Raw genomic sequence first — 17,452 nt, forward strand, 5'->3', positions numbered from 1 at the left:
AAGTTTTGTTATCCTTTAAGAAAAGTATTTTCTTTTGTTAAAACTTTAAATTTATCACAAAGCATTCATCCAATTATAGACAAAAAATTATTTTGACAAATAATTCACAAAGAAATGCCAACCAACCAAAAGCATTTAAGAGTCCAAATAAATTGTTTGTTTGGTTTTTTTTTTTTTTTTTTTGAGACGGAGTTTTGCTCTTATTGCCCAGGCTAGAGTGCAGTGGTGCAATCTCGGCTCACTGCAACCTCCACCTCCCAGGTTCAAGTGATTCTCCTGCCTCAGCCTCCCAAGTAGCTGGGATTACAGGTGCCCGCCACCATGCCCAGCTAATTTTTGTATTTTTAGTAGAGACAGGTTTCACCATGTTGGCCAGGCTGGTCTCGAACTCCTGACCTCGTGATCCACCTGCGTTGGCCTCCCAAAGTGCTGGGATCACAGGCATGAGCCACTACGTCCGGCCCCAAATAAATAGTTCTGAGAGGAAAGAATGTAAAACGTAATTTGAATCTTTGGGATACAGTCTATTAACAGACTTTAAGTCAGCAAAATACATAAACACTCTAGAAGTTTCCTCTACAATAAGAGGTTTTCCCCATATTTACATATGTAAGTAAGAAAGCAAAGCTTTCATTAGAATCAAAAACAATAAAACAAGAGAAACAGCTGGCTTAAGAACAAAGCCCATTTATGAATACCTTTTATGACTGGAATCCTTAGGGTGATCAAATTAAAATATCATGTTACGGCAAATCTGGAAAACAGGCATAAAATACTTATTGAAATAACATAGTTATCATGTCTTTAATACCTTAAAAAAAATAGCAAGCACAAAGTGCAGGTTCATTTCCGGTATAATCAATTATACCTAAATGATATACAGAAGTATTTAATTGAAAAGGTCAGGCCAGGTGTGGTGGTGCGCATCTGTAGTCCCAGCTACTCAGGAGGCTGAGGTGGGAGGACTGCTTGAACCCAGGAGGTCAAGTCTGCAGTGAACTGTAATTGAGCCACTGCACTCCAGCCTGGGTGACAGAGCAAGATGCTGTATCAAAAAAAAAAAAAAAGAAAGAAAGAAAGAAAGAAAGAAAAAAGAAAAGAAAAGAAAACCAAAAAAGAAAAGGTTGGGGGAGGACAAGGTAGGAGGAACAGTAAGTTGATGCCTGTGGAACTTGAAATACATCCTAAATATGTCAGATGATCCTTCCTTTTCTTTTTTTTTTTTTTTGAGACAGAGTCTTGTTCTGTAACCCAGGCTGGAGTGCAATGGTGCAGTCTCGGCTCACTGCAACCTCCATCTCCCAGGTTCAACCGATTCTCGTGCCTCAGCCTCCCGAGTGGCTGGGATTACAGGCATGCGCCGCCAAGCCTGGTTAATTTTTGTGTTTTTAGTAGAGATGGGGTTTCACCACGTTGGCCAGGCAGGTAGATGATCTTAAATGTTCATTTACTGTTCCTGAGCCAAGATTTTAACAAAAAAAAAAAGCTTCCAAATGGGACTACTTTCTCTCTACTATCTCCATCTCATAATTAAGTATACAAAAAGAAAACCTTCCAATTTAATGCATAACCTGTAAAGAAACGGAAAGGAGAAACATATCTTCATAGCTCCTGGATAGGACAGAGAAAGAGGGAAAAAAGCACACTTTGCACTTCTTTCTGACTTCAGTCCAGTTCCAACTTTGACCCTACTGAATTCTATAGCCCTTTTTTTTTTTTTTTTTTTTTTTTGAGTCAGAGTTTTGCTTTTGTTGCCCAGGCTGGAGTCCAGTGGTGCGATCTCGGCTCACTGCAACCTCCACCTCCCAGGTTCAAACGATTCTCCTGCCTCAGCCTCGTGAGTAGCTGGGATCACAGGCAAGTGCCACCACACCCAGCTAATTTTTTGTATTTTTATTAGAGACAGGGTTTCATCATGTTGGCCAGGCTGGTCTTGAACTCCCGACCTCAGGTGATCCACCTGCCTTGGCCTCCCAAAGTGCTGGGATTACAGGCATGAGCCACCATGCCCAGCCTTCTGTAGCCTTTAAAAAGTCATTTAACATCATTGAGGCTCACTTTCATTCATCTGTAAAATAAGAGGACTGGGCTGTACCTCTAAAGTCTCTCCACCTCTAAAATTCTAACAATCTTCAGCTGCACCAAAGAGCCAACTCAGGCCACTAAAGAGCTGTCCCCTCTAACTCAGCCTTGGCCAACCCCTCCTATTTCCACTCCCTCAAATAAAATTCCCAGCTCAGGTCCAGCTGCCTTCCCCAGGCTGGACTGGCAAGGGATAAGCAAAGTATTTCACCTGAGAACAGCACAGTTATCTACTGGAAGAAAGTGCAATTTCACAGGTTTATCACGTAGGCTAGGAGGTTATTAAGAGCCGGGACATATAAATCTGATACAAATAGCCATTAGATTTTCAAACTTCAAAAGATTCCAGATATTACCTGTAAGGGCTTCCACTTAAAATATTTTAAAAGTCGTATTTAACAAACATTGTTAGAATGTCTACTTTATCTAAGTCCTAGCTCTCCAGTTTGCTGTGGAGAATATGAACCCCTGACCTCTAGGGATTCAAAATCCATTAGGGAAAAAAATCATAAGAAACCATAGATTTTGGCTCAGTATCATGTTTACAGAAGTGTCAGCTCTGATTAATGAAAATGGTATAGACTTTAGAATAAGTCATTTCCAAAACACACTGGCCAAATTCTCAAGATGGTGAGGAATACTTTTCCTTAGGTGCTGAGCGGTCCACAGTGACAGCAACAGTCCTGTGATCCAGCAGGTCAGAGACACTGAAAAGCTCAGAACTTTCTGAATTCAGCCAACAAGTTAAAGGGCCCTGATGGCAACAGAGAGGGTGATGGAAAGAAACAAAGTCACTAGAGAGGTTACTTGAACCCCTGATTCACTCACAAATGAATTTGGCAAAGGGGCAGACATGTTATTCTGCCCGCAGTGTCATGTGTGGTCCATCCTCTGTGAGAAAAAGGTAAACAACAAAAAATAAACAGTGAGACTTTTACAGGAAAACAAGGCCCAGGACATGACTACATCAGACCCTGTTCAGCCATCTCCTGAGTCTTCAGTACACTGTAAATAACAGGGTCAGAGTGAGGCTAGAGACATCCCCAAAAGTTTAACAGAATCTTGAGATTCAAAGGGACTTTAAGTTCCCTGAGTTCAATTCAGTAGCCTCTGTTTAAGAATAGCAGAAAGTTTGTAGCAAATTATAAAAGCATATTAAAAATGAATATAACTAAAATATACTTGAATGGGTTATCAGGAAAAACTACATTACCAGAAGATGGGGCAAAAGAATTGAAAACATCTTAAAATAAATGCTTCCCAACTTTGCCCCTTATCATCCTAAGCCTGTTTCATAATTCTTAGCCCAGTCTCTGGCACACAGTACATAGTAAGCACTCAATAACTAAGCCACTGTTTTATTATGCTATAAACAGTTAACAGTTTTAATGAGATAGTAGGTTATACATGTATACCATTTTTGCATTTCTACACTAATGTGATAAGGGAAGCTGAGGGAAATGGTGTGAATAAACTGAAACAGAATAAACTCTGGAATGTGTTTTTATTCTATTTGAGTAAGAGAAGGCCTGATCTTGGAATTCACAGAACTCTTTTTTTTCTTTTTTGAGACAGAGTCTTGCTCAGTCGCCCAGGCTGGAGGGCAGTGGCGTGATCTCGGCTCACTGCAAGCTCCGCCTTCCGGGTTCACGTCATTCTCCTGCCTCAGCCTCCCAAGTGGCTGGGACTACAGGCGCCCGCCACCACGCACGGCTAATTTTTTTGTATTTTTAGTAGAGACGGGGTTTCACCATGTTAGCCAGGATGGTCTCAATCTCTTGACCTCGTGATCTGCCCGCCTTGGCCTCCCAAAGTGCAGAACTCTTAATTCAAAACAGGATTCCTACACGACCTCATAGTTCCTTGTGGCCTCACTAACCCTCCTGGAGTCACCAGAAGGCTCTCATTAGCTCAGAAGACTCATTGATAGTCTCCTGATTCTGAAAGTAATAATCTACCTGACTTCCCTTTATCTCCCTTCACTGGCCCAAGGAGCAGAAGCTGAAAACTCATGATACTAATGGTGGCCACATGCAGACTCAGCACTTTTCCCAGAGCTTGAAGCTCCAGTTAAACAGATTTTTTTGCTCAAAGGAAAAATTTCCCACAATGGGAGCTGGCAAAACAGGCAAGCAAGGCCAGCTCTACATAAATCATGAGTAACTAAGTTTCCCCTAAAGCATTTCAGTATTCTTGCCTCTCTTACCCGAGTGACTCTACTATCATATTGTTCCCCTCATCTGCTTTTTCCATGGTCAAAACAGGTTTTCAAGAAAGATCTGATTTCCAGTGTGTGACAGATAAGGAACAAAGTGCAAATCCTCCCTAGAACATTTCCAGTCCACATGGGTACAAGCCCTTAAACCTCAAATGTACATCAGAATGACCTGTGGAATTTTTTTTTTTTTTGCAAGCAGATAAAGGCTTGTTTTACTTTAATGGCTGATCTATGTAATCACGGAGGCCAGTATGTACAGACAAAGGGGCAGCTTTTATTTCTTGGTCTCTTCCTCCTTGGACAAAGTCTTGATGATCTCCTCCTTCTTGGCCTGGAGGTGCTCTTCACAGCTCTTGTGTGCTTCCTTGGTCTTAGACCCGCGGGCCTCAGCCTGATCAGCCAGGAGCTTCTTGAGGGCTTTGTCTGCCTTCAGCTTGTGGATGTGTTCCATGAGAATCCACATGGAACACATTCCCCTTCACCTTCAGGTACAGGCTGTGATACATGTGGCGCTCAATCTTCTTAGATTCGTGGTATCTTCTGAGCAGCCAGTGCAGAATCCTCATTCTCCTCATCCACGTGACCTTCTCTGGCATTCGGGCATTGGCTGTACCCTTCCGCTTACCTATGCCCATATGCCTGCCCTTCCGGCAGGCCAAGGTGTTTTTCCGGCATCAAGCGGGGGAATGGACCATCACAGGCTTGTGGATGATCAGCCCTTCTTTGATCAGCTTCCGGATCTGCCGACGGGAGTTGGCATTGGTGATTTCATTGGTCTCATTGGGGTCTAACCAGATATTCTTCTTGCCACAGCAGAGGACACTAGAGGCAAGCCTCTTCTGAAGCCTGAGCATACTCATGGCTGCGGCCACAGCAGCGAAAGGAAAGAGCTCCCCTGTGGAGCTTTTTAAACTACACCCGAGGCTACTGAATCAAAATGTCAGGTGGGGCAGTTTCTCTAGATAACTTTTAAAAGTTCTGTGGGTGTTTCTGATATACAGGCAGGGTTGAGAACCACTGCTTTAAATCATTAGTCATTTGGCACAAAGTAAGACAAGCATTTAGGAAGGATCAAAGGGATTTTCTGGTATGCCAGAATTTATGCTAGCCTGGCAGCTGCCTACCGTAAAGCCAACTCTTACTTCCTGTTCAGCACTCCAAGTTAGAGAGGCAGCATCATCCTGAAACTGCTATACAGTGGGATGGGAAGACTAACTACATTGCTAGGTAGAAAGTTTAACAGGGGCCAGGCATGGTGACTCACGTCTGTAATCCCAGCATTTTGGGAGGCCGAGGCGGGTGGATCATTTGAGGTCAGGAGTTCGAGACCAGCCTGGCCAACATGGTGAAACCCCATCTCTACCAAAAATACAAAAATTAGCCGGGCATAGTGGCAAGTGGCTGTAATCCCAGCTACTTGGGAGGCTGAAGTGGGAGAATCACTTGAACCAGGGAGGCAGAGGTTGCAGTGAGCCAAGATCGTGCCACTGCACTGCAGCCTGGGTGACAGAAAAAAAGAAAGTTTGACAGGGCAAGTCTTGTACTCAATCCAACTGAGTCACAAATTTGACTCTGTGCCCCCAGGAAGCCAAGTCAAAAAAAGGAAATATAATCAGTAATGATTCACACTGTCAATAACACAAAGCAGCCTGTACACAATGAGTGCACAATATTTATGGAATGAATAAATGAAAAAACCAGAGCTTAAACTCCTAATCACTCTTCATTGGGATATAGTTAATTGTTTTTTAAAAGATCTCCTGCTAGGAGTCAAATAATAGAAGCAAAAGTGACCAGAAGACAGAGAGACAAAAGTCAACAGTGGAGATCCCCACCAACTCTGCTAACAAAAATTAAAACTGGCCAGGTACAGGGGCTCACACCTGTAATCCCAACATGTTGGGAGGCCAAGGCAGGCAGATCACTTGAGCCCAGGAGTTCAAGACCACCCTGGGCAACACAGTGAGACTCTGTCTCTACAAAAAAAAACAAAAAAACAAAAAAAAACACACACACACAAAAATTAGCCAGGTATGGTGGGCTGAGGTAGGAGGATTGCTTGAGCCCAGGAGGTCAAGGCTGTAGTGAGCCGTGATCATGCCACTGCACTCCAGCCTGGGTGACAGAGCAAGAGCTTGTCTAAGAATAAATAAATAAACATAAAATAAATAAATAAAAATGGAAAAGTCTTGGGGAATAATTGAGTAGTTAAATTCTATGTGGTAAAGTGGTAGCACAGTGGTAAAGACGAAAACATGCCTACCATAAAATCTAGTGTTCTTTAATCTGTCATGTGTTTAGAAAAAAAAAAATCTTCTCTTCCTTTTCTTCTCAGTAACAGAACCCGTTTTACTTAGGGTAACTATGCACCAGCTAAATGATGACATTTCCCAGCCTTCTAGCTAGGGATGGCCAAGTTGGTGACACTTTGAACAATGTGATACGAGCCTTTTATGGTGCTTCCAGAAGTCTCCTTAAGGGAAAGAGAGGCATTCTTCTCGATTTGTCCTGCATCTGGCTACCTGGAGCCATCTTGAGCCAGGAGGGTGCCACATCCAAGGAATGGCATCGAGAAGAGCCAGAAGGACTTCAGGGCCCACCATACCAAGGCTGAACTGTCCAACTTTGGACTTCTTTCATGTGTAGGAAAAACATATTTGAGCAATCTTTCAAATCACAGCAAATTAATCCTAACTGATACGATCACCATAACTGGGAGATTCAGGTTTAGGGGAGCTATAAAAACACTAATGGTAACAAATGCCCAAAATACAGCTTTCCTAATCCATATGTGGGTGCCTTGATCAACACACTGCAGCCTTGAACTCGTGGCCTCAAGCAATCCTCCTGCCTTGACCTCCTAAAGTGCTGAGATTACAGACATGAGCCACGGCACCTGGTCCATTTATCATTTACTAAGCACTTACTATGTACCAGGCACTTTAGATAATTATTATCCTCATGCTATAGGTGATGTAAAAGAGGCTCACAGAGTTTAATAGCTTCCATAAAGCAATAAAGTTGGTAACAGTTGGATCTAGGGATGAAACCCAAGTTGACCAGATGCCAAAGCCCATGCTCTTTCCACTAATCATGTTGGATCTACAAGGAAAATTCAATAAATTTATCTTGAGTAGATACCTAGGTTCTAAAGTTAGTAGCATTTAGCAAACAGTTATGGTCTCACTGACAAGGCTCGCCTTTTGTTTTGTTTTGTTTTTTTGGCTTTCAACAAAATTTTCTTCCCTTTTTCAAAGTAAAAGGTATTTGGGAGATGCTCAATAAATACTAGTTCTCTTATAAATATAATTGCCCCTTTAATTTTACATGAAGGTTTCAAATGCTGTAACTTTTATTACTCAATTTTTCTAATTTACAGTTACACTGAAAAGAACCATCAACAAATAATTGGTTCTATATTTTAGTCACATAAACAAAACACACATGGTACCTTGAAGACATTTCCTTTGCTTTCAAAAGTTGTCTCAGTTTATCCAGCATAAAACCACCTAACATGTTATCTTTCAAGCTGGGGAGAATGGCTAGTCAAGTCCCATAAAGAGAAACTGTCAGGTAGCAGGATCAACGTATCTGGTTTGCCACAGGATTTCCCAGTGTTAACATTTAAAGTCCTGCATCTTAGGCCAGGCGTGGTGGCTCACACCTGTAATCCCAGCACTTTCAGAGGCTGAAGCAAGCAGATCATTTGAGGCCAGGAGTTCAAGACCAGCTTGGCCAACATGGCAAAACTCTCTCTCTACTAAAAATCCAAAAATTAGCCAGGCATGGTAGTGCACGCCTGTAGTCCCAGCTACTCAGGAGGCTGTGGCACAAGAACTGCTTGAACCTGAAGGTGGAGGTTGCAGTAGGCTGAGATTGCACCACTGCACACCAGCCTGGGCAACACAGCGAGACTCTGTCTCAAAAAAAAAAAAAAAAAAATTCCTGCATCTTGGGAACTCCCTTGGTTCTGGGAAAACCTGGAGGGTTGATCATTCTATGCCTCAGGTGACCATATAAATGCATAGTCATATCTTCAACAAAATTTATAAATGTGTGCAGTTTAAACTAAATTGAAGATGAAGATTATAAAGTAAGATGTGAAGGTATTCGGGTGGCTAAGCAAAAGAAAAAAAATTATCATGCTATACATAATCAGGCTTAACTAAGACAATGTTGCTAAGAATACCAAAAAAGTTTATTAGATCAAATTCTTCATTCTGATGATATTCAATATGTGCACCAGTATTAGCATTCACCCAGCTAAAAAACAGGCTCCAAACAGCACATGTACATTTATATACAATGGGCATTTAGTCTACACATAAAAGTGAGACACTATATGAGGAAAGATTGAGAAAGAAAATCAACTTTCAGCCAAGAATTGTAAAGTATTTCATATCTGTGAAATGGTGGAAAAGCCTAATTTCGATGTTTCAATTTTGAGGTAATCATGACAGGCTAAACTCTTGTGACAGCAGAAATTAAAAATCTGCACATTAAAGAGATTGGACCAGGTGCATTCCCTCTAAGGTCCCTTCCAACTTGAACATTCCATGACAGAAGTCATCACTTGTGTGACCCTTTTACCTAATAGGTAAAGCAAGTCAGGCCAGAGAGTTACATGACATTCCAAGGATCTAGCTCTGGCTGATGATGGAGCCTGGACTATGTATCAGCCATGCTGTCACCCTAATTATGCTTAAAAACACTTGGAACCGAAGTGGCATACAATCAGCATAGGAAGATAAATGACACATTTTACTTTATGTGGGGTATTTTACTTAGTTTGGCTTCAAGTTTAAAAAAAAAAAATGAATTTGAGTCCAGAAACTCTTTAAGCTTTCATTGGCTACTTTAACCACAAAATACCACAACGTTCTGGAAAACACACACACATGCACACACACACACATATATGTTCAGAATATATAGACAGCTTAGTTTAGAGAGCTTTTCTTTTTTTTTTTTTTTGAATGCAAAGATAAAAATTTATTAGACAGAGGCAATGCAAATGAGGGCCTGCAGCTTAAGCTCCCCAACTCCACAGGGAACACCCTGGGCTGTGGGCACTGCTGCTCCTCAGGGACACTGGGCAGGGAATTCCTGCCATGACACCACACACTCTCAGGGGCCCGAGGGTCCTGTCTCACACAGACTCATCTGACATGCAACTCACCTCAGATCTAGCACAGGCATGGGTACATTTTAGGAGCACAGTAAACACTTGTTAAACATAGTGAAGACGACATTCTCATCATATGGTATATGAGGGCTCAAGTAGGAGACACACTTTTCAGAATTATTCCCCTCATCCTTCCAGAGTTTTAACACTTCATAAAGTTCACAGAAATTCTTATCACTTTGGAGTGGATATGAGGTAAGGCCTCATGTTAGATAAGAGAGGAAGCATTTAAACAATGATTGACATAAATTATTCTTATCACATCAACACTAAGATGTGCAGGAAACAGCCATGTAACAAAATATGGAGGACAAAGTGATGGAAATCCGTATTTACTGACATGGGAAGCGGTCCATGTTATTTTGCGAAGTGGGTGGGAGAGGTTATAAAACAGTATTTTTTGTAAAAATCTCATTTTTGTTTTAAAAAAAAGTCCCATTAAAAATATATGTGTTGATATATGTTTGTATGTATTTGTAAAAATGCCTGGGAAAGGGGAATGATAACAGTGATGTCTAAGTGGTGGGATAGGTGATTTTCACTTTTTTCTTTATACATTTTTATTTGGATTAAAAATTATTTACAAAAGTAATTTTCCTGCATTTTTAAAAGAACATTTATTGTTTTCATAATATGGAAAAAAGATGGGATTCCTAATCTGGAAAAAATATTATGTCATTCCCACTTTGGAAAAAAAATGAGAGAAGGCACAGAATAGAGGAGTAAAGTAGCCACAAATAAAATAACTGAACAAATTAAGTGAATAAATGCTGGAAGAGAGAAAATAAACATTTTTTCCCTTTAATCCTACTCTTTATTGTGAATCTGTGACCATAAACTCACATGTTACTCTTCTGGGGACTGGAAGAACCATTATGAGCTGGTGGGTCCTATGGGTCATCCAGGATGGGCCACCCAGAGTGGGGTCTGGAAGCCACTGATGGCCCACAAACTGCCACCTGTCCTCAATGAGATGAACAGAGGGCAAGTGCTTACAAACTTGCACAGCATCAAAATGTTGCTGGATGTCAGACCCTGCTGACATCCAAGTGCAGGATCATTTTTCTAGTAACGTCAGTGACAGACTGGCAAAAAATAATTTCACCACAGATAGTTTGAGAAGTTCAAAGCTAGAACACTATCCTCATTTTACAGCTGATAAGAATGAAGTCCAGAAAGGTAAACATCCATTCCAGATCACACGGTCGACCAACGGTCATGTCAGGAAAAAAGTACGGGGTTCTGTCCACCATACTATGCTTTTACTTCCTAAGAATTGGGTTTCTGTCCTATGGAACAAGGAGCAGTTACTTGTTACGTAGTTAAGGGTTCTTAAGACTATTGGCCGACTGTAAATTCAAGAGAAAACAAAATTAAAAACATTCCTTAGTGGCTTCAATTCCAAAGGACCCATAAACATGGCCTTAACTTTCTGTCCTCAGACCTCTGCCCACGTTTTTTTCTCTCCACCCCAAACTCCAAGTGTCCAATCATGCCCACTCCAAAACACAAGCCCCTCTGAGAACTGCCTCTGAGTACCTCCTTAGAGAGCTTTTCATGAGCTCTCTAAACAAACCGAAGGAACAAACACAGTAACTTGAACATCTTTGTAATTGAAGGACCTTCAAAATACAGAAAATAACAACTTTCAAAACTAATGACTGCTGTCATCCGGGTGTCCTATTAAGATATGACCAGTTTTAGCTGGGCGTGGTGGCACATGCCTGTAATCCCAACTACTCAGGAGGCTGAGGCATGAGAATCGCTTGAACACAGGAGGCAGAGGTTGCAGTCAGCCAAGATTGCCCCACCGCATGCCAGCTTGGGTGACAGAGCGAGACTCCGTCTCCAAAAAAAAAAAAGATGTGACCAGTTCAACAGTGCTAGTGACAATGAGAAAGCTTGGTGTTTCTCTATCCATTCTTGTAATTGAGAGAGATTACAAAATCACGCAGAAGCCTACAGGCATTCAGTGTTAAATCAATATATTACTGTCCCTTAATCTGGGAAGGTGCCCAAATTAGATAAACACAAGAGTCTGCACCTTCAAGGGGAAAAATGGATTGTTCCAGGTAGCAGGCACAAACTGAGTTGTTTTTCAATCAAGATTCTGAATTATGCTGATCCATCTATATGCCAGACCTGTGCCTCCAGAGCCAACAGCACTGGCCATTCACAACCTGTTACCCAAAGGCAGGGGTGCAATCTGTGAGTGTGTTGCTGACCAACGCTTGCTGATCCACACCCTTCCACTTTCGCTTCATTGGAACCCTGCTGTAACAAGAGTCTTCAGTGTATATATTCTGCTGAAGGCTGGGGCTGCTGAGCTAAGGGACCTTGGCCAAATCACCAGACTCTCCCAGGCTCTTGGCGTCCTATTTTCCTCATCTGTGGAACAAGGCTCATAGATTTATGTCTATAAAATCAAATTCTCTCTCTATATATACATATATTTAAAATACTTGAAAGAGCTCTGTAAATAATAAAGTTATAATACATTATTTAACCAGCTGAGGTGGCAGAAGACTGTATCTCTAACATAAAACTGCCCCTGGGGATATATGAGTTCATATGTAATCTGTCTCCAAAGTGTGTTAGTAAAATACTAAAATACACAATAAATGGTTAATAAATTCAAAAGACAAATCAAGCAAAGCACTGTAAATTGTAGACAGAATTATTCAGTAGTATAGGCGTTAGAATGAAATATTACTTGAACCTTATGCTGGAAATCACATGGGTGATATTTTAATGCCAGTTTTATGCATGCCCTCACTGGCCTCCAGAATAAAAGTGCTCTTTAACGATTAATTATACATACAGTTCATTTCCCTAATAATACTTCAATGAAAACACTTTTTATGTGTATGCATTTCAACGTAAAAAGCCCAGATCAACAGTCCTCCAGCTATAGCTATATTCTTATTTACAAAGCGTAGAAAGCAATGGAAAAACTCACTATATCCACAGCTATCCATCACTACAAAGAAAAAGCAAAAACAACAAAATTAAAGGCAAATACTGCTTTTCCAAACACAGACTAAATGTTCATAAAAATCCCCTCAGTTTACCAAACTCACAAATACTCAAAGTAACGTAATACCCCTTTCGAACAAACACAAGGATGACTGTATCAACTAAAGTATAACCAAAACCCTGTGATGGAATGCTTATGCTAAAATGTTCTTCATATAGTTATAACTGGACTAATTTTAAAATTAGAATTGTGCAACATAGAATTTCTACAATATAATTTGGAATTCTGAGTGAAAATAAGGGTATGAGAAATATACTAAGTATTTTTATCTCTTGGAGACTTACCATAATTCTTGTAGCAGGAAAGCCTGCAGAATGTTAACAAAATAAAATCTCTGAAAATCCTGACTATATTTTCAGTTGACTTGAAACAAATTTAACCCCTCAATCTCTCTCTTAAATTATTATTTTAAATAAGTACTTTTACCCTAAATTTCTTCTTTAACAGACCCAGTATTTTCTTGCAACAAAAATCACACTATTGTGGGATATAGGTAATCTTTTCTTTTTAAAGATTACATAACTTCTTTCTAAACGATGTCCTTGTCTGCGGCTAATTCATAACCAATGTAACTGAAAATAGAAATGGAAATGTTAGAGATTTCCATTTTTTAACAAACATGGAAATTATTTCTCAGTCTGAAAAACTGCATCTCAGGAATGACTTCCTGGACAAATTAATCAGAATTATCAAGTAGCAAACATTTCATGCTAAGCCAAAGCCAACCAGGTGAGTCAGTCATATTATAACATGTATATATAACAACGTACAGTAAAGGCAAAGACAAGAACGGAATGACTTTTTAAAAGGCTGTTAAACTTTACTCACTCCCTTACTATTTTCCAGGTTTAACTGAGGTATAATGAATGCATGTGATCCCAGAACCCATGGAAGAGTATCTACATCAACTACCAGGACCATATCGAGTTCTAGCTTGAAACAAACAAACACAAAACAACAACAAAAACCCATCTGAATACGTGTTCTGAAAAGCCCACAATAATACCCAATTTATAAGAAGCAAACAACCACAGAACAGAAAACTCAAGAAAGCACAGCCTTCCACCACCCCTCCCCAGCTAGCCCCATTTTTTTTTTTTTGCTCTTCATTTCCATTCCATAGTTAAATAAGTACACTTATTCCAAAATAAAAGGGGAGAAACCCGGAATGGATTTTTAGAGGATAAATACTATAGATGAAGCAACAGTAAGTTGCTCCGAGGAAGTTGTCGACCCATTCATTTACACGCAACCAAAAGAAGATAAACCCACATGTATTCCTATCAGTGAAGATGCAACCTGGTAATTTGCAGGGAAGACAGGATCTCAAACAGATCCCAGACAGCTACTCTCCCAAAGAGAAAAAAAATAATGCTGTGGCTCTTCACCCAGGCAGCTTCAGAGATGCAGGCTCCGCAACTCGCGAGGTGCGAAAATTCAAATGAAGCCCTGTCGCTCACAAGTGCGGCATCTCCGCGAAGAGGGAGGGCTCGGGGACCGGGAAACCCACTCTCAGCCCGCTGCACTTTGCCGAAGAATCCCAAACCACCCCAGGCTCGGCAGTGTGGATTGCTCCGCCCAGAGACGGTGGAGGAGCAGCAGAGACGCCACAGAGCACAGCAGGCGGGAGAAAACCTCCTCCCGCGAGGTCCCACAGAAACCACGGAGCTCCGGGCACTCGGGATCCCGGGCCGCGGGCTCGCGGCCAGAGGGGCGGGGTGCGAGCGCAGGGGCGCGGACTCACCTCGCGCTTGGGGTGGCCGGGAGCGCGCGCCGCCTCTGTTCCGCGGCTTCCGGCCATAGAGTCCCCGCGCAAAGCGCCGCCGCGTAGCGGGAGGGGCGTCCGCGGTAGGCGCCCGGGTTCTTCCGATCCCGAGCCCGCCGCGCCGGCTCCGCCGAGGATGCCAGCAGTTGCAGGCAGCGCTTCAGCGCTCGCCGCCTCGCCATCGTTGGGGCGAGTCGTCGCCGGGTCACTCCCTTATTATGACCTTCGAATCTGACAGCAGGGCCAGCGGCGGCCTCCTTCAGGCTGCCTCTCCAGCCCTTACCAAGATGGCCGCCCCTGTGGGCCGGGGCGCCGAAGCCATCTTGGTAAAGGAAGCGCCTGGGAGCAGGCAGCCTTTTCCAGGCCTGCCCCGGCCCGCCTCGCGACTCAAACACTGTGCGGGGACCCTCTTAAGATCAAATTGGTTCCCCCCGCTGTCCTAAGCCAGAGGCTTACTTTCAGATGGCATGAACACATTCCTGGACACCAGCCACAGTTGCTAAAACTAAATGGGATACTGCAGACCCATTGACGAACTCTCACAGCCAACTTCAATCACAGTCGAGAAGCATTTGAATACTTAACGGCCCAAGGCGCTAGGATCCTGGTGGTGAAGAAACTAAACTGTAATTTGAAATGTTGTACAGTAGGTATTGAATAGTAATGGGAGCACGGCGTTGTTCACTGTGTGATCATTTACTTTTAAAATGATATCACAGCCTCCTGGTACACACGGTTCTTATCTAAATTTGCATCTTTTTTAACGCTAGGATAACTACGAAAGAGCATACAATTGTGATTCTGAGTTTCTTACTGGATTTGCTTTTTAAACTGCTGGATGAAATTAGTTGTTTCAAGAAGTATAGTACAGGCAGATCGAAGTAAAATTCAACAATGGGTGCTTGGGCAAAAAGATTATAAAAGTCCTCCTGGGGTGTGCTGGGGTCAAAAAAAAAAAAAGGCCGGTCTCTGGGGTTATCTTGGCAAAAAAGAAACCACCGCCACACGTTCTAAATGCAGATAAGACTGGCAGAAAAATGCAAACCAAACTATTCTGCATTTTGAAAGTGAATGTGCCTGTGTGACATTGCAAGAATGTAAAGAACTGTATGTCAAGTGTGGACTTTATCTCCTCAGGCTAGCTTAGAGTGGCTGCTGAACTTAAGGGTAATTAAGAGCTGCTGGCGCCTGGGTGGAGCTGAAACTGCACAAGGTGAATAATACCTTTGTGTAACAGAAGAAAAAAAAAGTAACAGCATACATACAAACCCAAAGGGTAAGTTGAAGTTACTACTCAAAAGTTCTTCATAGTGTTCTTGACTAAGCAACGGAGAAGTAATTCTGGCACTTTGGGAGGGCAAGGCAGGAGAATCCTTCGAGCCCAGGAGTTGGAGACCAACTTGGGCAACATAGCGAGACTTCATCTCTACAAATAATAATTAAAAAAAAAAAAAAAAGCCAGCCTTGATGGCCCACACTTGTGGTCCCAGCTACTCCAGAGGCTGAGGTGGGAGGATGGATTGAGCCTGGGAGATCAAGGCCGCAGTGAGCTGTGATCATGCCGCTACGCTCCAGCCTGGGCAACAGAGAAGACCCCATTTCCCCAAAAAAAAAAAAAAAAAAAAGGCTGGGCGTGGTGGCTCACGCCTGTAACCCCAGCACTTTGGGAGGCCAAGGCGGGAGGATCACCTGATGTCAGGAGTTCGAGACCAGGCTGGCAAACATGGTGAAACCCTGTCTCAAGTAAAAATACAAAAACTAACTAGGCATAGGGGAGCGCACCTGTAATCCCAGCTACTAGGGAGGCTGAGGCAGGAGAACCGCTTAAACCCCAGAGATGGAGGTTGCAGTGAGCAAAGATGGCACCACTGCACTCCAGCCTGGTGGACAGAGCAAGACGCTGTCTCAAAAAAAAAGATGCCCTTTGTTCCCCTCACTCCCGCTCTTTTTTGTTTTAAGTCCTTATCCTTTATTGGGTAAGGGCTGAGGGAAGCAGACAGACCAGTTGGACATAGTAGGTGGGTGTGTGAGGTCAAAGTGCTACCTGAAAGCCAGCCAACCTACACTCCCCTGAGATGAATGCTAATGCCCTTCAAACTGTGGGCATTGGTTTCACACACGGCCTCTTCCAGGGATAAAAGAAGGGGTTCTTGTAAAGCCTCTTTTTTCTTTTTTCTTGAGACAGAGTCTCGCTCTGTCACCCAGGCTGGAGTGCAGTGGCCAGATCTCAGCTCACTGTAACCTATGCCTCCCAGATTTTCCTGCCTCAGCCTCCTGAGTAGCTGGGACTACAGGTGCCCACCACCATGCCCGGCTAATTTTTGTCTTTTTAGTGGAGATGGGGTTTCACCATGTTGGCCAGGCTGGTCTCGAACTCCTGGCCTCAAGTGATTTGCCCGCCTGGGCCTCCCAAAGTGATAGGCGTGAGCCACCGCCAACTGGCAGCTTCTTGTTTTCTTACCTCTACCATGGAGACAAGTTCTGGTTTTCTTAGGACAACTAGCTCTGGTCATAAAGATCTCTGGAGTGATCAAGCATGGTGGAGTGGCAGAGTGAGTGTTCCAAAAGGATAAGTGGAACAGGAGTCTTGCCCAGGCCCTATTACACAACCGCAATACCTGTGAATGGCCTCCCCAGCCCAACCAGAAGTTGACAAAGAGGCATGTACCTGGTGAAAAGATACATGTATTTAGAATTAGCCAGCTGGACTCAGTTTAGATGATCCCAATTTTGTTGGCAATATCCCAGTTTTGTTGGGTCAGCAACAAAGTTGATCCCAATTTTGTTGGCAATAGCCAAAGCATTGTAATCAGGAGCCAGTGGAGCTTATGCCTTCTTCCTCCATCAGGCCTAATCAGGGCATTGACTTTGGCCACATCGGTGTCATAGAGCTTCTTCACAGCCTGTTTGATCTGGTGCTTGATGGCCTTAACATCCACAATGAACACAAGTGTGTTGTTGTCTTCTATCTTCTTCATGGCGGACTCAGTGGTCAGAGGAAACTTGGTGATAGCATAGTGGTCAAGCTTGTTTCTCCTGGGGACGCTCTTCTTAAGGGAGGAGACCACTCCTCATATTGTCTTATGCCCAATTTCTGCCTCCAAAGAAAGAAAAAGTAAAAACTAAAAGGTAGAAATGAAATCCACAAGCGGACAGCTCGGCACC

At 42.7% G+C, this 17,452-nt stretch overlaps 1 protein-coding gene and 1 pseudogene across 8 annotated transcripts in view; both read right to left on the reverse strand.

The window, feature by feature from the left end:
* NAPEPLD (N-acyl phosphatidylethanolamine phospholipase D) overlaps positions 1 to 15,906 on the reverse strand; it is a 53,313-nt gene extending 37,407 nt beyond the window's left edge. For 3 of the 8 annotated variants that reach the window (XM_054558863.2, XM_063725474.1, XM_009243083.4), the window contains exon 1: positions 14,267 to 15,906. In XM_054558863.2, coding sequence (XP_054414838.1) covers positions 14,267 to 14,469 — 203 coding nt within the window. In that variant the 5' untranslated portion in view covers positions 14,470 to 15,906. 8 annotated transcript variants of the gene reach the window in all.
* LOC129060440 (large ribosomal subunit protein eL19-like) lies at positions 785 to 6,267 on the reverse strand (annotated as a pseudogene).
* Positions 15,907 to 17,452: the final 1,546 nt, after the last annotated feature.

This window comes from Pongo abelii, chromosome 6 (assembly GCF_028885655.2).
Source record: "Pongo abelii isolate AG06213 chromosome 6, NHGRI_mPonAbe1-v2.0_pri, whole genome shotgun sequence".
In the NCBI taxonomy this organism is placed as follows: Eukaryota; Metazoa; Chordata; class Mammalia; order Primates; family Hominidae; genus Pongo; species Pongo abelii.